Source organism: Terrapene carolina, unplaced genomic scaffold (genome assembly GCF_002925995.2).
Source record: "Terrapene carolina triunguis isolate 2854851 unplaced genomic scaffold, T_m_triunguis-2.0 Scaffold35022, whole genome shotgun sequence".
NCBI classification, from domain to species: Eukaryota; Metazoa; Chordata; order Testudines; family Emydidae; genus Terrapene; species Terrapene triunguis.
In genome coordinates, this window is record NW_020699373.1 from 14,179,528 (window position 1) to 14,203,859 (window position 24,332).

A 24,332-nucleotide genomic window follows, 5' to 3' on the forward strand; every position below is an offset into this window, starting at 1 on the left:
AAAAAAGTACCAAGGTTGATAACAATGTTATACATTTTATTTCTGGGAATGTGCCCATTCTAAAAATGCAAATTTACTGGAGATCTTCCCTGCTGATTGCCTAATGCACAATAAGACTACAGGCAATTTTAATGAACCCTCTCCCCCTTAGCAAATGCCAAGTTAGCTTTAAGAAAAAAGGTCACATTCGAAAGCGATTGCTTATCTCTTGGTGACATTCACGTCCAGCAACGAGCAGAACACACTCGCTGTAACCAGCTGCTAATGTCGGGGGGAGGGGGGGTTGTCCGTAGACCCTCCAGCAGCACCGAACGCTGTGGGGAGACACGGCACAATATGTAATACATACGCTGAGCTGCAGCACGTTGGTAATGGGAGGGGAGGGAGATGGGCTGCTGGCTCCCAAGAGCTGGACACCAGTAGAACTGGCCTATTCTTTCTCTCGGTGAAGAAAACAATGGTGCTCTCACCCTCCAACAGTTTGCCAGGGGACCTCCGCCAATCAAACAGCTCCCAGCAACGGCAGGCTGCATTCATCCAGGCCAGGGGCGATTTGCAGGAGGGTGAGCACAAGGAGAGTGTGTGCTTTGCGTCCCCCTCAGAGTGGCACCTCCTTGCCCATGGCTTTTCCCTGAAGGCCTGCCAGTAAATTGCTGGCAGCTAAGGCGGCCATGGCGTTCCGGGTAGCCACCGTAGCGCTGGCGATATGGGGGAGAATAACTGCAAACGGAAAGGGAACAAAGTTCAGCGAGATCATTTCTTGGTGCGGGACCTGCAATCGCAATCAAAGGGCCTGAGCCCCTGTGAATTTCACCCTCTCAGCAGCGTTCATCACTCACTGTGCAGATGTCCCCTGACAGCGTTTGCCCTGGCCATGGGAGACGATCGGCTGCTGGGACAGACCGCCCTCAGCTCCTACGCCACAGCCCATTGAAGACACCAGGATTCCACTGATGCTGGATCTTGTCAGGGCCCTCACCTGCACGGCTGCACTTTGCATGGGAATACAACAGGCAGGGATGCTGCCTAGCTAAAATGATTCCAGGAGGACGTTTCAAGACAGGAGGGGGGAAGTACAGATTGTATGACAGAGGTGGGGAATTGGGCTCTTCACAGAGGCCTCTCCGCCCCTTGTAATTTAGCCGAATTTGCAAGGGGGGCTGCAAGCCCGGAGAATTGAAAGGACACTGCCAGGAATGGCTGGCTTAAGACTAGACCTACTAGCTGTGTTTTGTCTGCATGCAAGTCACATCGACCCGCCGCTCTGCCTGCCTGCTCTGTCCGTGTGAGCTGGCAGGGGATTGAAATTTACACGAATCCTGCAGGGTTTTAAAAGGATTTTTAAAGTTAAGATGATGTTTTAGTCAAATCCTGCTGGATTCTTATAAATGTCACTCCCCTGGTGGCTCACAAGACCAGAACAGGCAAAGCGACCAGACGGATAAGAACATAAGAACATAAGAATGGCCCTACTGGGTCAGACCAAGGGTCCATCTAGCCCAGTATCCTGTCTTCTGACAGTGGCCAGTGCCAGGTGCCCCAGAGGGAATGAACAGAACAGGGAATCATCAAGTGATCCATCCCCTGTCGCTCATTCCCAGCTTCTGGCAAACGGAGGCTAGGGACACCATTCCTGCCCATCCTAGCCAATAGCCATTGATGGACCTATCCTCCATGAATTTATCTAGTTCTTTTTTGAACCCTTTTATGGACTTGGCCTTCACAACATCCCCTGGCGAGGAGTTCCACAGGTTGACTGTGCATTGTGTGAAGAAGAACTTCCTTTTGATTGTTTTAAACCTGCTGCCTATTAATTTCATTTGGTGACCCCCTAGTTCTTGTGTTATGAGAAGTAGTAAACAACACTTCCTTATGTACTTTCTCTACACCAGTCATGATTTAATAGACCTCAATCATATCTCCCCTTAGCCGTCTCTTTTCCAAGCTGAAAAGTCCCAGTCTTATTAATCTCTCCTCATACATTGGCCTCATTACCACTACAAAAATGATTTTTCCTCCCTTGGTATTCTACTGTTGATAATAGCCCACTTCCACTTTAATTATATTGCCTCGTTAGCACTGACCCCCCCACTTGGTAAGGCAACTCCCATCTTTTCATGTACTGTGTATATATACCTGCCTACGGCATTTTCCACTACATGCATCCGATGAAGTGGGTTTTAGGCCATGAAAGCTTATGCCCACATAAATTTATTAGTCTCTAAGGTGCCACAAGTACACCTCATTGTTTTTGCTGATACAGACTAACACGGCTACCACTCTGAAACCAGACTACAGTTAGTAGTTCTGCAATTTCACACTTGAGTTCCTTCACTCTACTGATCGCCATATTTGGGGTCGGAAAGGAATTTTCCTCCAGGGTAGATTGGCAGAGGCCCTGGAGGTTTTTCGCCTTCCTCCGCAGCATTGGGCAGGGGTCGCAAGCTGGAGGATTCTCTGCGACTTGAAGTCTTTAAATCACGATCTGGAAACTTCAACAGCTGAGTTCAGGGAAAGTGGGTGGGTCAGCTTTTGTGGCCTGCATCATGCGGGAGGTCAGACTAGATGACCATAATGGTCCCTTCTGACCTTTAAGTCTATGAGTCTATGAGAATACCATCTGGTCCTGGTGACTTACTGCTGTTTAATTTATCAATTTGTTCCAAAACCTCCTCTAATGATACCTCAATCTGGGACAGTTCATCAGATCTGTCTCCTAAAAAGAATGGCTCAGGTTTGGGAATCTCCCTCACATCCTCAGCCGTGAAGACCGATGCAAAGAATTCATTTAGTTTCTCCGCAATGGCCTTATCGTCCTAGATCGACCTTCTTTAGCACCTTGATCGTCCAGTGGCCCTAGTGGTGGTTTAGCAGGCTTCGTGCTTCTGATGTACTTAAATTTTTTATTGCTATGGATGGCATAATATGCACAGGGATGTCCCTGGACCGCAGGCAGGTACACGCGCCGGTTGGTCTGCACATGAGCCTGGCTCCTGGGGGTGCGCAGGGGAAGGAGACGGCATGTGTGTTTATTTGTAATGCTCTTGGAAAGTGGCAGCCTAGGAGAATGCATGCCTCTATTTAGCTACTGCCCTGCCAAGAAAGGTTGGGGAGAGCTTTGAGTGAGTTCCATGGCCCAGCCTCTCCTTGGGCTCACTTCTGGAATGATCAGTGAAGGTGCAAACTACTGCTCATTGTTATCATTATTTGTATTACTGTAGTGCCTAGGAGCCCAGCCACAGACCAGGGCCCCACGGTGCTAGGCGCTGTACAAACACAGGACAAAAAGACAGTCCCTGCCCCAAGGAGCTGACACCTGGCAGTTTGGTATGATGTGAAGCTCTGATCCTTGGACATGGCAAAGCTATTGCACTCTTTCTGCACAGGCCACCTAACTGTCACCATGTGGTAATGACTACCCAGCTGGGCCGGTTTTAAATTGGCAACCAAGGCCCAGCCTAGACTAAGGAAATAGGTCATGCTTGACACCGTGCGGGCCAATGCTTTTAGACATAACTTTACGCCTCGTATAGACACAGTTCAACACCTTTAAAGATGGGTTGACAAGAGCCAGTTCATGCTATTTGTCAAACATGATCTCTAGACCTGCCCGGCACAGGTCCTGGGGCTCGGTATCCCACTGCCAGTCCAGACCCTAGCCCCCTGAATGTTAGCAGACGGGGCGGTAGCTGCTATCGCTGTAGGTAAGTTCATATAGCAGTTTACCTTCTAACACGGCATCTCCAGTCTCGCGTATCCAGGGCCGGTGCAAGGAAGTTTCGCGCCCCCCCCTCACCCAGCTAACTCTACCCCCTCCACGGCAGCTAACCCAGCCCCCCACCCGGGGAGCCCCCCCGCAGCAGCTTCCCACCACACCCCCCACCCGGGGAGTCCCCCCCCGCAGTAGCTACGCCCCTCTGCAGCTAACCCCGCCCGGGGAGCCCCCCCCCCTGCGGCAGCTAACCCCGGCTCTGGGAGGGAGTTTTGAGATGGGAGGGGTGCAGAGGGATGGGGTGCAGGGGTGAGGGCTCTGTCTGGGCCTAGGAATGGGGAATTTGGGGTGTGGGAGAGGCTCAGGGCGAGAGTAGGAGTGTGGGGGGAGAGGGCTCTGGCTGGGACTGGGGATAAGGTGTTTGGGGTGCTGGAGGGGCTCGGGCAGAGGGTCAGGGTGTGGGGGGATGAGGGCTCTGGCTGGGACTGGGGATAAGGTGTTTGGGGTGCTGGAGGGGCTCAGGGCTTGGGCAGAGGGTTGAGGGTGCAGTGGGGGAGTGAAAGCTCTGGCTGGGGGTGTGGGCTCTGGGGTGGGGCAGAGCTGGGGATGAGTTTGGGGTGCAGGCAGGCTGCTCTGGGACAGGGGCCAGAGAGGACTCCCCCCAGCTCTTCCCCTGCCAGCAGCAGGAAGCTCTGGGGTACGAGTCCCCCTTTCCCGCCCCCCCCCCCAGCAGCACACTCACCCCCACCACTGTCACTGCATGTGCTCCTAGGGTCCCTCTCAGGTCCTGGAATCTCCCTCGCCTCCCCCATGGTGGGGCGCTGCGTGTGCCTCCTCCCCTGCTGTTGCCCCTGACTGTAGCCTCACTGGGGGTGAGAGATGGGGGTGCCTCCTTGCCCAGCATGGGGCAGGAGCAGTGACTGTGGGCAGGAGGGTCCCCTGTGCCGCTGGAGGGTCCCATTGGAAAATGAAAGGGTCTGAGGGGGAAGGGCAGGCTCAGAGTCAGTCTGCCCTGGCGGTGGAGAAGTGGGGCACTAGGACTCTGCTGCAGCAGTTGTTGCAGGGAAGCAGCATGGAGGAGACAAAGACAGACAGGCTCTGCTCCCGGACAGAGACTCCGGGGGCCGTGAAAGGCGGGAGCAGCAAGTCGGGGCCAGGGGACATTCGGGGAAGGTGTGGGGGGGGGCTGCAGGTGGGGCCGGGGGGGGACACACGGCCCCAAGTATTGCTGGAGCTGGGCCCTTGGCTCTGAATATTGCTGGTGCCCGAGCACCACGTGGATCGGCTTTTAGGCGCCCTCAACCACTAGGCGCCCTAGGCGGCCGCCTAGTTTGCCTAAATGGTTGCACCAGCCCTGCGCGTATCTCACTCAGAACTTACTGAAGCTTCTGGCTTTGGGGCTACGATGTTTTAGGTTTGGTCTCTTCTTGCATGGGATATTTTGTTTTGGTAGTTTGAGCAAACACAGTTCAGCCATTTAAGGAGGGGAGTAAAGCAAATACATGTTCCCCACTATAAAAATATCCTTGCCACCCTTTTCAGCAACTCTCCCACTGGAACATAGCTCAAAGGTGACCAGGAGCGGCACTATGTTTTTTGCCACCCCAAGCACGGCAGTCAGGCGTTCCGGACGGTTGCCATGAGGGCGGGAGTCAGGCAGCCTTCAGCGGCACGCCTGCGGGAGGTCCACTGGTCCCGCGGATTCGGCGGCGTTTCTGTGGGTGATCTGCCGGTCCCTTCATCGTACCCACCGCCGAATTGCCGCTGAAGCCGTGGGACCGGCGGACCTCCTGCAGGCATGCCGCCAAAGGCGGCCTGACTCCTGCTCTCACAGTGACCGGCACGCCACCCCCCGCGCCTTGCCGCCCCAGGCACGCACTTGCTGCGCTGGTGCCTAGAGCCACCCCTGAAGGTGATGGAGCATAGGGCGAGAACTAGCCTCTTGTAAGTTGCCATGAGGGTTAGGGAGCGCTCTGACACTCTTTGTATAACACTGTTTTGGTGGGCTTGTTGGACAGCTCCTGAGGTTGGTGGGACCAGAGCTCTGGTGTGGGCCTTTTAAAGGCATGGGCGCTGTTTTTCTGGTGGTATCTTGCTAAATAGTTCCACAATATGGAATTTACACATCATTATGAATTCTTTGCACTCCAGCAACGTTCTGCAGAGTGAAGCACTTGCTTTTGAATGTTCTTTTTTCTCTTTTTCCTCATCTTTTTTCTTTTAAAAACCCACGAGAAATTCCAGAGAAAAATATGTCACTGGAACAGGAGGATTGCCCCAATGAGTCCTCCGACAGTCAAGGTGGTCCATGCAACCTTAATTGGAGAGGAAGTCTAGTCCAGCGGCTAGGGCCCTAGCTTGCACTTCTGGAGACCCGTTCAATTCCTTGCTCTACCACAGATTTCTGGTCACTTAATCTATCTTGACAATGGCACTTCCCTACCTCTGAGGGATGTTCTGACAATAAATACACTGAGGATACTGTGGGGATGGGGGATCTGTATCACAACTGGTTAATTCAGCCTCCTTGTGTGGATGCATTACAGCACATCGTTAAGGAATATAGGAGATGCGAGTTGTCAAATAAATGTAATAGCCTAGAGCTTTAGATACACATTTTGTAGTGTTATGTATTACTCTGTGTATGCCAGACAAGCGAGGCCCATGGAAATACACTGCAAGCCATACTTACACATCCAGTATCTGTCTTAGAGTAAGGGTGAAAATGTACGGGCACATCTAAGCCACCAAATTTGTAGTCAACTGCCTCCTTCCCTAATTTGCCCTTAAAGGACTTTCACTTCTGTTGACTGGAAAGAAAATACAGTACACTAGTATTGACCAAATTACGAAATTAGAGGGAAGGTACCACATAAAGTCAAAGGATCAAATCCTCATGTGATGTAATTAGCTGAGGATCTGACCCTAAATCAGTACTGATTTACTGGCCCTTTATGACAATGAAATTAGTGGTCATAGAAAAAGAATGGGGAAAATGATAAGATATACAAGGGTGTATATAACACAAACATTTTGTATGATGTTGTACTATTTAAGAAATAATGTGATCATGGAAATCAAGACTGTTTTAATGCAGAGTTAAAGTTGTGTCTTTCTCCATGCACCGTGGTATAAACTGGTGCAGCACCACTGACTACAGTGGAGTTATACTGTTTTACACCAGCTGAGGGTCTGACCTATTATTTTTTATTCCAGGATGCACATCTCTTAAAGGAGATTAATTGATATGCAGAATCCACAGGATTGTAAAGAACATTGGAAAAACAAACACGCAGAAATGAACCCCTGAGCTGGCTGGAAACTGGAATTTCTATTTTGTGGGAAATTCTGACATTTGACATTTGGTTTCATTCTGAATTGGTCAAAATTTAGAAATTCTGCCACAGAACAGAAATTAAAAAAAAAAAAAAAATGTTAATTCGGAAACATCCAAACATTTTGTTTTGATAGTGTCAAACCATTATACTGTAATATAACACGAAATATTAATTAGTATATATAGTAGTAATGATGAGCTACAAATCTAATATAATATTACAATTGTGATTTGAATATAATATAAAAGTTTCACTGAAATGGATGGAAATGATAAAGTCAAAATGAAACATTTCTACCTTGTTGACATGAAACATTTTGACAATATTGAAACGAAATGTAAAATGTCTGAATGATTACTGTCAACTTCCTCCGGTCAAAAATGTTGTCAAAATTCACACGCGCTCCCCAAACATTTTCATATCAATGCAGCTGCCTTTTCCAAAGGAATACTGTCCCATCGAAACAACTACAAACCAGCCCAAGGAGAGGCTGCCTGCTCTAGAAATCAGGTCATAGTTTTAAATTCTCAAATCACCATTTTCAGCCACTGCTCTTCAGCAGCTTTCAACACAGACTCACCGCAGTTTTTAAGTTTTAAAAGAGGATGATCTGTAGGCAGAGGCTCCGGCTCTGTGACATCCAGGCCAGCCGCTGCAATCTGACCATTGACCAATGCCTGGTACAGGTCTTCCTGGTTCACTACACCGCCCCTGTAGGGAAAAGACAAACAAAGTATCTATCAACTTCTGGACATCTTCTCTGTGTAGCTGTTCTTGCAGCTAAGAGCCTTAGTTATCTGGTGAAAGCTTGAACAACGGGGTTGGATAAAGTTGGAGTGCACAGCAGTCTGATCTTAAAGGCTGCTTTATAATAAACTCTGAGGCCAGGGGCTTACGGTTCTGTCCTCCGGCATGATTCATACTGTATTATGTGTGGGATCAGCTTATCTAATGAGACCGAATCCTCTGGATGGGATTTGCCTGTGTCATGATACATCTCCCTCCATCAGCGTGTTGTCGGATTACACCAACGTAAGCCTTTTATTTTTAATAATTGCTTGAAAGTTGATTTTATTCTATTGAGCTGGGATGCCGTCAGAGTTGGGAGTATAAATCTTGTCTCCCTCTGTGATCATGGAAGGATTTGTGTCAGAAGGTTATGTTCTCCAGTGTGACATCTGTGTGTTTATCTTGCTGAGCCTCGGCTCGAAGATCTTTCTTTCCCTCCTGTCCTACCTCACCTGCTGGTGTTGATAAAGATGGCAGTATCCTTCATTAGGGAGAAAAGCCTGTTGCCACAGATGCCCTGTGTTTCAGGAGTTAAGGCACAGCACACAACGATGAAGTCCGAATGCCGAGCCAATTCCTCCAGTGGCACTATTCAGAATAAAGCAGAAAGGCTGCAGAGATTAAAAAAAAAGGCACATACCATTGGAAAAACCCTCGGATTTATCTTTGCGCTGCATTGACCAGAGTCCACAGATAACAGACTGACCTAGAAAGAGGTTTCTGACCAGAGGAGCGAGGCAATGGAACAGCCTTCCAATAGGAGCAGTGGGGGCAGACAACCGAACTAGTTTTAAGATGGAGCTTGATAAGTTTGTAAACGGGATGATATACGGGGTTGCTGTAGGAGGGACTGGACTTGATGTCCAAGGAGGCCCCTTCCAATCCTATGGCCCTACTCTGAATATTCTTGGGGACCCAAAATATTTTACGTTTACTGTAAATTCATGTAAACAATTTCCTCCAAGTGGAACTGGTTAGTCCAGTTTAAGGTAGTTATTGACATCCTCCAAGTTCCACAGGCCTGCAGCTTTCTGACAAGCCCTTCCCATCTGCAATCAGCGCACCCAGAGGTGGTTTGTGGGGCCCTGGGGCAGAGCACGTGGCGGCTCCTCCCCACCCCTTCGGCCTGCAGTCTCCCCCACTCCTGCCCCGGTGGATGCGGCTGATCAGCAGGTCACAGTTCAAAATGCCCAGCTGAGAATGGGCATGCTGGCTAGTCTGGGAGACATACCTCGAGGCACAGAGCAAGTTACACCAACGAAACGCATTAAAAATACATTTGCAGAAAGAGCCATTTTACCGTTTTAAAGTCTGCAGTCATGGCAGTTGGGGGCAAACTCTTTCTGTGCGTATTGTCGGGATAATACGGCATGGGGGTGATTGGTCGCACTTAATTACATCTGTGCTCAGTGACTTCCCTGGGCTTTGAATCAACCACGTCATTTGCAATATGCTGACGTGATGGGCTACCCCTTGGAAATGATACAAAAAGGCTTGTGGCTAAATAAATAGGAGGGAAAAGCTTTAAAACCAAACTGCTTCTCTGGACTTAAGGGAGGTCACCAGCTCTCATGGTTTGATCTTGAGTCTCACAAAATTGAGCATTTTTCTTAAAGCCCCAGCTCCTGGAGTCATGTGTTTCCATGAGAATCTCAGCTGTCATTGAAAACTGTTATAAAAAGCATATTTCCGGGTCTCACGATTGCGGAAAAACATGAAAAGATGAGACCCTTACAGGCTCAGAAACCACAACGCAAATAAAAGGAATCCGTTACTTCTGATTTTTAAAATCTCATCATTTCTATGCCAATCTCATATTTTCTGCAGGGGAGGCTTGACTCAGGGCTTTTAAATGGGGGTGTTCTGAAAGGATGGCTGGGGGAACCCCAGTCTGCCTCTATTTTTAATCTAAACTAAAGCTTCCACTTCACAGCCCATACACATGCAAGGCGGGAAGCTCCCTAGTCGGGTAGTTAGGAAAACAGGCTTTCCGGCAGTTCAGGTTTTGCATTAGTGAGGTGGGATTCCAGCTGGACTTCTCCACTGTCTGAAAAATGCTCTGTTCCATCTTACCAAACTCGGCCGGGATCTTGGTGGCCATGTCAGGTCTCGGGCCAGTGTCGGCATAGAGGAATCTCTTGACTCCAAATGGCTTTAACCGGGCCATGACAGCTGCTCCTATAAAGTGGGAATTACAGCCATGAGTTCCACCTTATCGCTGCTCATCTGCTGTGCAAATTCTCCCCCTCTGCAGGAGAACCAGTGTGCAGGGGGCAGGAATCCCTAAGGTGAGTTTCCTTTACATCTTCATGTTGTGGAGAGGGGCTTTACTGCCCTGTGGGATAAGCAGGTGTCCACTTCCCTACATCTGTGAGGGGTCCCCCAAATCTGCATGGCTCTCAGGACATGGCAGCAGTCCCTTCCAGACACCACCCCTCAGCCCACTCCCAAGGGAAGAGGGACTTGCTGAGTGGAGAGATCACTGTAGAATAACCGGGCCAGATTTACTGAACACAGGGGAATAATCTGTTCAGTGTCGAGATGGGATGATGCCATGAAGAACAGGCATCCACATGCCAGTCTGGGACCTCTTCTCGCCCAAGTGTTTCAGCCGAGGGCTTTCTGTGGGAGATGCTGAGCCCCTACCATAACTTCCAGCCCAAGTGCACCTGGTCTAGGTCACTTCTGTTTGCAAAGAACACCTCCTGTGTCTTGGATTTGGTAACCAATTGGATTTGGTTAGTGCCGTTATTAAATAGTCTGGCAAGTAACCGTGCCCCAGGAAGTGCATCCATTGTCCTACTTTCTTGTGGTGACGGTAAAGAAACCTAATAACAATCGCCTTTCTTCCTCCAAGCACTTTACAAGCACCAACTCAGTCTCATGACAACCTGATGGGGTGCCTAAACAAACAGGATTAGGTCTGCTCTCAGTCCAGATGGGGAAACTGAGGCAAAGAGGCGACATTTTTAAATCTAGGGACATAACTCCATATTTAGGCACCTAAAAAGTGGTCCAATTTCAGAGGTGCTGATCACCTGCTAATCCAATTGATGCCAATGTGCAAATACAGCAAATACTTTTATCGTAATCCTAACCTGCTCTACACCGTGCCGTGAGGGCAAAAGTCACCCCTGTGGATTTAGTAGGGCTTAAGTGGAATTTAGTGGTTTTTGAAAGGATTTTAGCAGATCGAAGGCTAAAAGGTTTTCCACTGCCCAACACTTTATGTTGTCACTTAGAAGCAGAGCTGAGTGAATAATTGATGTTTTGGTCGGGGGACGGGGGATCTGAAAAAAATTGGTTGGTTTCAAACCACAACTGATTTTTTTCAGTATTTCTCATTGTGGGGGGGGGAACCCTGAAAAAAATTAGTTTTGGGGTCACCAAAACATTTTATTTGACCTGAAACAATTTTTTACCAGTTTTCCATTTCATTTTGGGTCATTTTCAGGTGCTTTGAATCTTCCTTTTTGTTTTTATGTAATTAGCTACATTTCTAAATGAAACATTGCTTCAAACAAAAAGTCAAAATGTTTTGTTTCAAAATGGCCAAAATGAACCATTTCAACTTTTTCAGGGGGAAAAAAATCAATTTTTGGTTAAAACTATTTGCCAAATTTGACCAGAATTCTCAAGTAGTTTCAGTGCCTCGCAAAAAATGCATTTTCTGTGGCAAATTTATTATTTGCCAAGCAAATTTTGCCCGGCTCTACTGACAAATGTACAAAGTGTAGAATGCCATATAAGAATTCTTCATTCGTTTATACCAGCGGTAGTGACATTGCACAGGTATAAATGAGGTCTTACGGTGTGAGGTAGTAGACTATCAGACCTATACAAAATCAATACTTGAAATCTAGATCTATCCACCACTGGAGCATTAGAAATGTATAAGCAACAAAGTGGAAGCACTTAATGGTGTTTTTATTAGAACTGATCCAAAAAGGAAAAATATTCATGAAAAGTTTTTTCACCATGTTTCCTTCATTCTCAAACGCTGAAAAATGTTGCCCAGTTCTGTAGACAGCCAAAACATTGGAGGAGAATTTTGCAAAAAATTTTTAAAAAATTGGCAAATTCTAAAATGTTGGACAGATCTACTTTTTTATATTCATTGATACAAAAACAGAAATGTAAAAAAAAGCAACCTCATGGTTTTTTAAATTGTTGACACTTTTCAAAAATATTCAGATTTTGACTCTAACTCTGTTTGATTTTTTTGGTCTCTTTTCATCCATTTGATTTTTTAGCAAAAGAAATCAAAATACAGACCATTTTGGCCAGCTCTGTATGAAAACTCTCCACGGATTTTGCAACTTACCTATTCTTCCAAGTCCCAGAATCCCCACAGTGCTGTCTGTCAGACCATAGCCACACATCCACAGAGGCTTCCAGGTTCCCCAGCCACCGCTTTAAAAGATAATTGGAAGCTATTTCAGCTGTACACAGTACAGCATCCACCTTTCCCCTGCACTTTGGAATGTGGAGACTGTTTCTATTTAGCTCTGGTTGATCATTTAACAGGAATTGCCAGACTGGGTCAGACCAAGGCTCGAACTAGCCCAGTAGTCTTGTCTCCAACACTGGCCAGGAGGAAGTTGCAAGAACACCTATAGCAGGCAGCTATGGGATAACCTACCCCCAGGGAAAGTTTCATCCTAACCCTCATTAATTAGTGGTTGATTTTTGCTTTGAAGCAATAATGGTTTATTTCCCTCACAAACCTTAGATTAGCCATTGTTGAGAGACAAAGTGGGGGAGGTATCATAGAATATCAGGGTTGGAAGGGACCTCAGGAGGTCATCTAGTCCAACACCCTGCTCAAGGCAGAACCTATCCCCAGACAGATTTTTACCCCAGTTCCCTAAATGGCCCCCTCAAGGATTGAACTCACAACCCTGGGTTTAGCAGGCCTATGCTCAAACCACTGAGCTATCCCGTCCCCTTCTTCAGGTCTGTGTAAGCTTGAAAGCTTGTCTCTCTGACCAACAGAAGCTGGTCCAATCAAAGATATTACCTCCCCCACCTTGTCTCACTAAAATCCTGGGACTGACACAGCTACAACAATACCTCATACATCATTAACTCTGAACATGCTTGTTCTCCATATACATTGTGTGAATCCCCTGCTGCTGCTGTTGTTATTCAAACTAGCTGAATCAAATCTAGCTTGGGTATGTGTACACGTGCTGAAGTCACACATCTGACTGCCGCGCAGTCATACCCATAGACTATATTTTCTCATCTCAGGACATGTGAAGTATCATCTATAAAAATACTAATCACAGAGAGGAGAATATGCTCCTAAAATACATGTCCAACTCCCCATCTTTTGGTTGTTTACTCACCAAAACATTGGTCTTTCACTTCCTGCCGACAGACTCGACATAAACAGTTTTCACTAGGGAGTTTGAATAAAGACAAAAAAAAAATTACTTCTTAGCTTCATCCACAGCTTCTAACAGTCGACGGGAGGTTGCCAGAAGAAGAGCAACTGTGAGTTCAGCAACTGCTTCAGTCAATACGTCTGGTGTGTATCCTAATCTGATTCCTCTGCATCAAAGGACACAAATAACAAATACACCGTTACATTACTGGAGTCTTCTCAATGTAGGAACGGTCGCACCTGAAGTGTTTCTAGACCATTAGGATATGAAGGTTATGCCACATGTCCTCAGAAATAAATGTTTCTCTAGATTTACAGAAAGGTCTTGGATTGAAGCTCTGATTAGAGCTGTGCGAAAGTTCAGTAGGAAAACCCAGCACATCTGGTTGAAGGTTCGTGATGGACGGGAAACTCGCTGAAAGTCACTGAGCCTCTACAAAAATATTTTGGTGAACTTTGAGCATTATAGCTGAACCAAATTTTGGCACTGGGTTGTTTTTTTTTCAGGCCACACTTGAGACATTTCCAGGGGGCTGATTACCAGAGAGCAAGCGCTCGATGCTTTCTGAAAACTGATCCCGCCCCCCCCCCCAACGTGTCAAGACAGTTACCCAAAATCATTAGCTACTTCTGAAAATGGAGGCCTATCTAGTCATTCCACCTGAGGAGATTTCGGGGTTTAAATATAACTCAACACTGGGGTGAGGCATCTATTGACTCCTATTGACTCTGTTTCAGGAATTGGGTTTTTCCAGGGAACGTTGCAACTGCATTAAAAAAAAACCCTAAGAAGGGCCACTTGAGGAGATTGGGGATTGGCATCATGGCAGGGGAAAAGGTGAGGCTAGCGTTTGCAAGCAGGGACAGTGCGGGTGGGGTGGCTGACTGTGAAGAAGGAGGATGAGTGTGGTGCAGAGCAGATGCTGTGCGGTTCTGTTTATGCTAATAATATTTATGTGGCTCGTTATTCATTTTTGTGCATTAGATAATCACACACTGAATGGTACTTTCTCTTGTAAAACACATTTGTTGCTCCTGCAAGGTGCCAGTCTATTTAACCTTCAAGAAGGGGCTGGAGCTCCTGGGGGACTCGCAGTGACTTCCCCTTCAGGAGATGGGAGGGGTCACAAAGACACAGAGGTCACCTAAGTATGGGAGACAAACAAACGAGGGAGGGGCCAGATCTGGGACTGAGGTCCTTCATTCTACAAAGACCAGGGATTGCCTGGCTGCTCTCCTTGCTAACTTCCTATTGCTGACCTAGCTGAGCCATCAGTCTCCAAACCCAGGACCTCTTTGGCTGTCTTGCTGACAGGGCCAGGAAGGGTGGGGATGGTGATAGACGTTAGTGCTAAACGAGGTGGTTCCCGTGATGTCTGCTTTGGCATCGTTTATAATCTTGATGGACGGCACCATGCTCCTAAGAAAGTAGGGAGTGACTGAGATTCCAATGTAACAAGGAGCTCCTGAGCCAGCCCAAGGGCAGTCAGACCTTTAAACGACCCCCATTTCCCTCCTTGTGGAGACAGGACTGCGGTGACTCTTGCATTTGTACAGCTTGTGACTAAACCACAACAGCACATTGTACCTCTTCTTCAGCTCCTCCAGAGACACGTGATCGTAGCCCACTGACATCGTGCTGACCACCTGCAGGCTGGGCCCTGTGGTTGGAGGAGAGAACAAATGGACTGACGTTCACATCCAACCAGAGCTTGGCTGTGTAACAACGTTGGCAGCCTCACCTCCGTGCTAGGCCAGATCTACTACTGCACACATTCAATAGCTTGAGTCTTGAGAAGACTGAGGGGGGATCTGAAAACAGTCTTCAGCTATGATAAGATCAGTTGCAGAGAGGACGGGGATCAATTGTTCTCCATGTCCACTGAAGGTAGGACAAGAATCAATGGGCTTAATCTGCAGTGAGGGAGATTTAGGTTAGATACCAGGAAAAACTTTCTAACTCTAAGGGTAGTTCAGCTCAAGAGTAGTCCTCCAAGGGACGCTGTGGCATCCCCATCACTGGAGGTTTTTAAGAACAGGTGGAACAAACACCCATCAGGACTGGTCTAGATTTACTTAGTCCAGACTCAGCGCAAGGGCCTGGACTTGATGACTTCTTGAGGTCCTTTCCAGCCTTATAGTTCTATTATTCTATAGTGCTAGTAACCTTCTATGACTCCTCCTGCAAACAACCACAACAGTGACCACTGGCTAGGGCATGGGTGCTTATCTTAGCATCGTCGTACCCTCCCTGGCCCCTCACCACACCATGTTCTGCAGACAGCTGTCTCACATTCCCACTGTGTTATACCTGTGCAGCGCTCCTCAGAGGGTGAGTTGCATCAGATTCTTGCAACTGAGGATAAAAGCCTACTACTGCTACTTGCTAATGAATTTACTCCTTTAGCTCATAGCATTGGATTACAACAGGATCCTCATTCTTTAAGTGATTTTAAAAATCATTCCTCAGCTACCCAAACAGACCCCCGGCTACCCCCCAGCCAAATAGCAGGGTGCATGCAGAACCCTAATTCAAATCAGGGAAATGGCCACTCAGAAAGAAACCTGCCTCATGGACTGATTCCAGTGTAGATGCCAGATGAACACACTGGGAAGTAGAAGGGCCCCTTCAAAGCCCATTTCAGCTGCTGAGCTTCCACACCTGACCATCAATAATGTAAAATGGGAGCACGCTAGCATGAGTGGACATGAACGCACGATCGTTTGGGGGCATCTCGTTCGCCACTGCTCCTGCCATACAGACAATTTCAAAGTATCCGATGCCCTACCTGCCGCGTCCAGCACTTCGGCATCTATCTTCTCTGTCAGGAGGCAATACAAGCCTCGAATCCCAGCAACCTTCTCCAGGAGTTCCGAGCGTGGCACTGGCTCATCTGAATCCCACTGCTCAATGTTGCAGCTGCAAGAGGAGAGACGGGGAAACGTATCTGGGTCGTGGCTGTGGCTTGTAAAGCACACAGGGCTAGTTTGCTACAGCCCTTACCAGGTAGCAAAGCCCCCTTGCCCTCCTGCTCAGATTGCAACGCTAGACAATGTCTGGCTAGTCTCCCAACTACCCCTGTGAGCAAGAGGCTAGAGGGAGACTGAGAGGAGACCTGGGTACTCACCTTGTTGGACAATCAGAGCAGCTGGCTGGGCCCGTGGGCTGGGCGAGGGAAACCTGCGGTGACGTTTTACTCTAGAACATCACAGATCCAGGGGATAGCAGGGCAGGAAGCAATGGCTCTTGGAGGCACAGCATGTTCTCTGGCCCGCTCTTGGACCAGCGAGCTCTGTGCCAAGTTACAATGGAGCCCGTTAGAAAGGAGAACGTGTCCCAGAAGTGCTAAGTGTCTGTTCAGTGTGTGCTGCTTGTGAATTATTTTTTCGGGGCAAGCGATATCTATTTCTCCAAACAGGATCAGAAAATGAAGAGAACCACTGAAATTAAAAGTCTGGGTTTATCAGATACCTAATTTGTACATGAGGCAGTTTCAGAAGAGCTACCGTTACCACTGCAGTGTTTGGTGTCAAATCTTGAATGGTCTCTAGCGAATGGTTTCCTGTCACTGTACTGTAACCAGTTCTATTGTCCTCCTGGGACAATTGTCGTCTCAGTTATTTGGGTGTAAATACAGTGTAACTCTACTAACTTCCTTGGGTTCGGTCCAGCATTCCAGCGTAACTGGAAGCAGAGTGTGTCCCTACGTGTTGAAAGAGGGACTTCATTCAGTAACACAAGTGGGAAAGGTGTAAAAAGACAATGCTGTGGAGGGTGATGTCAGTTTCACTGGGACACTTCATATGGACAAACAGGATGGGCTCAGTAAAACTGAGATGTGTGGTCACTTTCTGCATGTAAATCCATTCGCTTTGCTGGAGTTACTCCAGAATTACACTGGGTCCTGCTTTGAGCAGGGGGTTGGACTAGATGACCTCCTGAGGTCTCTTCCAACCCTGAGATTCCATGATTCTGTGAATCACCCGTCATTATTATATTGTGTTTAACTGCTATACGAATTGAGACCTAACCCCACTCTCCATCTGAGAGGCCACATTCCTTCCTAGTGTGACTCCACAGGAGCCAGTGCACTTACTCCAGGGATGAGTTTGGCCCTTAATCCCTGCAATGCTCTAAGACCCCACCAGCAGTAAGAGCAAGAATGCAGAACCCAGTTATCCTAGACAGAAGCATATTCCCCTCCTGGCTAGGTCACCGGCCCAGCCAGAGGCCAGGTTTTGAATTTAATTTTGTGTTGAGGGTTTGGTGCCTGTCATCAGTCTCAGTTTCGCATTGCTCAGGCATCAAGAGCATCATACCCCACTCACAGCAGTGATTCGTTTCCTTTTGCAGGTTGCACTGCCAGAGATTTTACATGTGGATCAAAAATTGGCATCATTGTTTCAGGTTTTGTGACATTGGGAGTCTATTAACCAGATGAAAGTCTGTGCTCACTGAAGTGCAAACACATGTATTTAGGCTGTTATAAAAATAATCTTGCAGTAACAGTCTAAGAATTGGAAGGTTTCCTGTAGGGGAGAAAACAACATATTTTCTCCATTAGGGATTTTAACCAGCCCAGTTTATTTAATCCTTCTTTAGGCATGGGATTTTGTAATTAGTTGGCTGCAACCAAAATCTTTGGGCAATTGTGTTCTAAGGAGCAGCATTTTAATTTTCCTTTATTAAAAGAGATAATGACTGTCTGCTTATTTTGAGTTTTAAAGCTTTGACAGGAGAAATTTCATAGTCAGACCAACGGGATGGGTGCAACTGAAGAAATCACTTAGCGTGCTTCTATTGCAGGGGTGCCAAGGCCCCACGACTCCATCGTACAGGTGCTGTACAAACACAGAGGCACAAGATGGTCCCTACCCCCAAATACCATGTCCTTTAGATTCTAGTGGTGGGATCTCATGGCGGAGACTCATGGGTTGAGTCTTTCCTTACTCTTGGTTCCAGACTGCATATTAAACAGTGGCAGTGAACCGATTAACTCCCTATTTGTCAAAGTGGGTGATTGCACTAAAGGTGTGAGGAAACACCTCTTTCTTTACACAGGAGGGGGCTGTGGTAACGTCTGTTTGGGAGGGGCGGTGTGAATTCAAAACACCATTGAAGACATACAGCCCAATTCTTTACTTTGCTCCATCATTCTTAGACCAGTGTAATTCCACCGAAACCAGCAGCTGCGCCAGCTTAAAACCAGGGTCAGACCATAGGTATGGGAACTAGGGGTGTGGGGCGTGCTGCAGTACCCCCAGGTTTTGCACGGGGTTCCGGCCGTCAGCCCTGCACCTGGAGCTCTGCTCCTGGCCCCACGCCGGGATCCCATCTGCAGGACCCGCCCCCGGGGCTCTGCTCCCCCCCCCCGCCCCCGCCCCCTTCCCCCCGCCCCCGTCCCCCCCCCCCCCCCCACTTTCCCCAGAGCCACGGCCTGGTCCTGGCCCCAGTTCTGGGGAGAGGCGGCACAGGGAGAGGCAGCACCCCCACTGCAAAAAGCGTTCCAGCACCACTGGGTCACACAGTGGTGACTTGGGCAAAAACTTTAGTTTGACCTTGATGGCCACCTGCTGCCTCTCTAGTTAGATCACTATGGGCTCCTTAGCAACCAAAGCAGTGTATGGGAGGGACAAGTTGTACAACGCCACGTGGACTCGTGACCCTGCCCCACTCAGTATTAGCCTGGCACCAAGGAGGCCAGCGCTTCTGCCGAGGCCTGCATCTCTAGCAAACCACCCCAGCTCTGTGGCACTGTGGGGAGGGCCGAGCTGCTCTCTGCTCCGTTAGGAGAAGGCCTGGGGTGAAGCCTGCCCCCTCCAAGGGAAGGATTAGGAGGAATCTCTGCCAGGGAATTGTACCAAACTTTCCTTTCCCCCTGGTCCCCATCTGTGGTAAATCATACGTCCTAGCAGGGCACGCCTGCCTTGCAGCAGTCCCTGCTGGCCACCCATGGCTCTGCCTGCCTCAGTTTTCCTCAGCCAGATTTCAGCCTCTCCCAGGGTTCATGTGGCTCTCAGATTTCAGTCCCCTGCCAGAGTCACAACTATGCAACCAACTGAAGAATTCTTTCTCCGCTGGGGTTCTCCTAGCCCGCCCGGAGGGCTCCATTTAAGTGTCTCTTACTCGGGGGGCAGAGCACTGATTCTCAGGCACGTTCTCTGGAGTCCTTCCCGGCCCTCCACAACCCACCCCCTGCAATTCCTCTACCCAACTGTCTTTTCTCAACCCTTTCCTGAGGCCCCCCCATGTCTCAGGCTGTCACCTGACCCCAATTAATCCAGCCCTCTTAGGCTGGGAGGCAGGTAATCTGGCATGGGCTGGGCTGATTGAACAGGACTGGCTGGCCTGCCTCAGGCCTCCTTGTCCTTGAAAGGGTAGGTCACCGTATTACAGGGCAATTCCTGTTTCCATATACAGGCTAGCACTCATTAAAGTCACTGGGAGCCTCTCTAGTGGCTTCAATGCGATTTGGATTGAAGGGGATTTGCAGGGGGGAAAATCCATATCCATTTGGTTTAACTGATTTCCTATGGGAAACTTTAAAACCGAATGAAAACTTATTTGACTTCAGAATGGTTTGGTTTATAAAGCCCTCCAAAATTCGTTTTTAAAAACCTGTCTGGGTGTTTTCCCCCTTCCCCCCATTTCCAAGGGAAAAAAGGGAGGAAGTGGGGAGAAAACCCCCTTTTCACTCTTGTTGTTTTTTAACTATAACAGTAAAATGGCATGAAAAAGCAGGGGTTCTTTCCAACTTTTGGCAGCTGGAAAACAGTGTTGGAAAGTGTGTGTGTGTGGGGGGGGGCGCCACTTAATTTTGAAATGAACAATTGGGTTTCGTTCCCCAAAATATTTCATTATGAAACACTTACGTCTAACAACATTTTTTCTGCAGAAAAATACATTTTGACAAAAGCCTATTTTCCGATGAGAAAATGGTTTCACTGGAAAATCTTTGACTAACTCTCCCAGCGGTGGACAGGGGCTTTCCCAGGAGTCCCTTCCTCAGCTTGACATGGGTGAGAAATGGCTGACATCTCTCTCCTCCATAGGACAAACCATCAGGCAGGCTGGCACCTGCTTGGCAGCACTACAGCCAGGTCAGGACTGCAGGACATTGGCAGAGCCTGTGGGTTTGAAATGGCACCGCGCCTGCCCTTATTATGCCTGTCTTGCCAGCACAGCGAGGTTCTGGCTTTCAGGAATGATACGAAATTGCTTCATTTCCCCAAACATTACCGAATGATGGCGCTAAACCCTAGAGCTCCTGTGGGGCAGGATGAGACGCAGCACACTGTATGTGATGGCAGTGATCAGCGGGGCCAGGGACTCTCGAAGTTTACTCCCATATCACAGATATTGCTCGTTCCAATGTCAATATCACTTACAATCTGGAACTGCTGCACAGATAGCTGTCTAGTGCCAACCAGGGCTGGACAATTCTACAGGGTCCCACGTGTGTGGGGCGCACAACCTTGACCCTGCAGTTCAGAGGGGGTGACAACAGGCCAAATTTGCACATTTACTTAGAGGTTCAAGTTTTCACATGCTCTCTCCCCAGGACTCCTTCCCACTGACCTTAGCTCTCCTCTGGTGTGTGTGGAGTGACCTGATTTCATCCTGACTCTCTTCTGAGGCACCTCGTCTGCTTTCTCCAGAGCACCGAGTAGGGCCACTGACTGCGGCTATCCAGTCATGGCCTTGGGATGGGTCAGGCAATGGTTTGAACTCCCCAGTAGTCAGCAAGAGACCCAGAAATACTCCCCCTCCCACAGCCACTGATGCTCTAATAGCAAGCGTAGTAGCACCCTCTGAAGTTTAATGTGCAGGTGTTAGTGACTCCACTGATACTCATGGGTCTGGGGTGACATTCCTGGGTTTGGCTAGAACTACAAACAGTGCTCCTAACTCACTTAGGCAGTCTTGAAAATACCTCCCTTCACTGCTATCCTGTTCCCTGCTGAATTGTGTGGTGAAGTCTCTCTTTCTCCTGGCCATTCAAACTCCATGTAGATTGTACCCACAGATGTGAACACGTCTGTTGTCAGAAGCATCTCACCACGTGTCAGCTACGGATGCACTTGTTCATACTCATTAAATAGCTCCTTTAGCTCACCGTGCCTAGTTCCGACAGACCATGGGGACTTTTTTCAAGTTTTAAAAAACTGAATTTAAAAAACTCTTTAAAACTTCAAATTTTCAAACACTTCGACCAGCTCAGAAAAAAAAAAAATTGATTTCCCACTTCTCACCCCCCGCCCGATTTTGTAACTCAAAAATTCGAACCAGCTTGGATTTCCATATTCCACTCACGTTTTGCATAGACAATGCTTTCTGGTGCCACGCAGAGATGGAATTTCTAGCCTCAGGGCTGGTTTTTTGACTTCTTTGTCCCCATGCTGACCTGGCCCCGGGACAGGCGGACCCAGTCCGGTCACCATTCATGGCCTTCTGGGTTTTGACCCCACTGAAGGTTGAGTAACTGTACAGAGTTCTGAACTAACTCTTTGACTGTTTGATTATTTAACTTTCACCTATTAGCCACTCAGCCTATTCATCCATTCAGCATCTAATTCCCACTTGGATCAAACGCTCTTTAATTAAGACTCGCTATTTTTTCTGCCCTCATTTAACTTGGTTTCTCAAAGCTCAATATTTTGTTTTAGAAAATCCAACAATATCTAATTTTTTCAGAGAGATTTGTCATGTAAAGTCAGGTTACTGTTGGTTCTAGGCTTGAAATGTATATTTGGTTAGAATATTAAAATGATATTTGCAATCATTTGGAACGCTGTCTGATTTTTACATTGTAAAGGGACATTGTTGCAGAAGAGAGCTTTATAAATGCCTTAGCCTTTCATTGGCTTAAATGTAAGGAATTTTACTGAAATCTTACATTTTTGTACTGTTTTCCCCAGCACATCTAATAAAAACAACAGTAGTCACACATTTTGGGATGCCTGTGAATTCCAGCAGGCATCCTGGTTAAAGGCTACTGCTAAAGACTATGGTAAAATTTCCCTGGATTTCAATGGCAAAACGGCACTTAGAACAGTAGCTTTACAATGCAGGCGAATCATTGCCAAGGCAAACTGAGTTCCCAATAGCCACATTGCTATGACTTTTGTGATTCCATCTGTATCAAACCCAAACAGCAGCCTCGCAATGAGATGTCCAACCCCACGAAATGACTCTGCGTAATGAATTCATGGATGCCGAACAACTTCTCACCTCACCTGGGGTGAAATTCTGGTTGCACTGAAGTCAATGGCAAAGCTTCCATTGCCTTCAGTGGGGCCAGCATTTCAGCCTCAGAGTCTGCTTCCAAGCTAGAATCATAGAATCATAGAATCAGACGAACCTCAAGCATTCGAGAAATGCACCATGGACCTGCTGGAAATCTAGCACCTTCTCCTTCCTTGGAAGTTAATGATTCGCTCAGTGCTACAGTCCACATTCAACCCAACTGGACTGACTTCAGAGACATTGACATACTGGGGCAGGGGGTTCCTTTTAGTTACTCCAGTTTTACGTTACTGTTACTCCACAGACTGCAATGTTTGACAATGGTGGGCTTTGCTCTGCCTTTCTTTTCCCAGGGGAGGTTTTGGCTGTAAAAGGAATACTCACAGCCCTGACTGGCTCAGGATCTTCATCCCATCCGGTGGAATCCGCCGGGTCACATAGATTCTAGGTAACTGCTTCCCAGCTGCATTTGGCGCTTGTAATTTACACCAGCTGTGGAACTCTGGCACCAGCGTCGTCTTCAGCCGTCTCAAACGACCGAGCGTCCGCATTGCAGAGCAAAGGCACTGACAGCGTCCGAAAGCAGGACTTTGGATGAGATATTTCTGTGCCAGTCAGTTCAGCGAGCTTGTGCGACCAGGGAGTGGGAGGTTGTGTGATAAGATCCCTTGGACCAATGAGTGGTGAGGCCGGGTTCTCTTTACTGAACTGACCTGTCACAGTTTATGTTTGCACACTCTTCTTTAATCTAGCAGTTTAAATAAGACAAGGACTGTGAGGAGGGAAAACCTAGTTAATAAGAAAACACAGCTCACGCCAACCTTTGTGACTTAGGGAAAAAAGTGAACTTCTGCAAAACAACTGTTGGTTTATGTTTCCTGTTGCATTAAAAAGAGCTTTGGGGGCTCTCCTCAGTTCTATTTGCAGTTGAGATCCCATAGCTGTTTGAAAACAATTAGCTTTTGAATTGTGAAGTAACAAAGACTGAGAAATATTTACATGGGACTATGTCAAAAAATATACTGGGTGAGGCATTTTCTCAGCAGTTCCCAAATTGTGGGTCGCAACCCCAAATGGGCTTGCACCATCAGCAGATCCAATGGGTCAGATTCGGCCCGTGCGACGATGCTGTTTGCCCCCAAATGTGTCCAGACCTGCTCCACGGATGCCGTGCCAAGAGCATACGGTGCATGCGAAGTCACGTTGTGAGAGGCTGACATTTTGTAAAATGGCAGCCTCCTGGTGCAGTGTTTGTGGAGCAGGTCCAGACACGCCGGCTGTAGAAAGGTGGCTGTGCGGATGCCAGTTTGCCATTTGTACCATCTGGCTGTGCAAGCATCCAACTGAGAGACCAGACTGCAAAAGATCCTCCTCTGTGGGCAGCAGCCTTATCAACAGAGCTTCCTCTCTGCTTGAGCTGGTAGGAGCTTGTGCTGGCCTTTTCTGAGCTGGGAATCTGCTGTGGCTTGTGAGCTCCTTAAGGCAGGGGCCATGTCTACTTTTATGCCCCCCTGAGTACCCCATTGGCACTGAAGGACAAAGAATCATTGCAAGGCACCGTCTCCGTGCTGCCCTGGTACCGCACAGGCCTTCCTCCATCCTGGCCTCATTTCTTACCAGTGAATTCCTCCTTCTGATGTGTGATCGGAGGTGCAATGGAGTTGTTTTTACAGAGTCTCTGCTTCAGCCTCCAGCAGCGAGTCTCACCACGCAGTTATGAACAAAAAACAAGAGCATAAGAAACCTGCTCACAAATATGATGATGTTTCCTTTGCACATGGCTTCACCAGTGGGATTCTGTCTAGAATGAAGAAAGGCGGGAGTGCCTGCTGCATCACAGTTAGCTAGCGGAAGCAT

The 24,332-nt window shown here is 47.9% G+C and overlaps 1 protein-coding gene across 1 annotated transcript; it reads right to left on the reverse strand.

The window, feature by feature from the left end:
* Positions 1 to 15: 15 nt before the first annotated feature.
* LOC112111151 (glyoxylate reductase/hydroxypyruvate reductase-like) lies at positions 16 to 23,109 on the reverse strand. The gene is made up of 9 exons (XM_024206449.2): positions 22,860 to 23,109; positions 16,018 to 16,148; positions 14,817 to 14,889; positions 13,279 to 13,395; positions 12,164 to 12,252; positions 9,913 to 10,017; positions 8,292 to 8,427; positions 7,631 to 7,761; positions 16 to 720 (listed from the first exon to the last, which is right to left on the reverse strand). The coding sequence occupies exons 1-9, from the start codon at positions 23,024 to 23,026 to the stop codon at positions 599 to 601; spliced, it is 1,071 nt and encodes a 356-aa protein (XP_024062217.1). The 5' UTR covers positions 23,027 to 23,109; the 3' UTR covers positions 16 to 598.
* Between the last annotated feature and the right edge of the window lie 1,223 nt (positions 23,110 to 24,332).

Bases quoted from the DNA above. Each gene is read 5' to 3' on its own strand.
- LOC112111151 (XM_024206449.2), bottom strand. From the start codon at position 23,026: ATGCGGACGCTCGGTCGTTTGAGACGGCTGAAGACGACGCTGGTGCCA. The intron at 13,396-14,816 runs GTACAATGTGCT...CCTTTGATGCAG, and splicing joins CTGGAGGAGCTGAAGAAGAG to AGGAATCAGATTAGGATACA. The intron at 7,762-8,291 runs GTGAGGTAGGAC...TTTTCCCTACAG, and splicing joins ATCTTTATCAACACCAGCAG to GGGCGGTGTAGTGAACCAGG.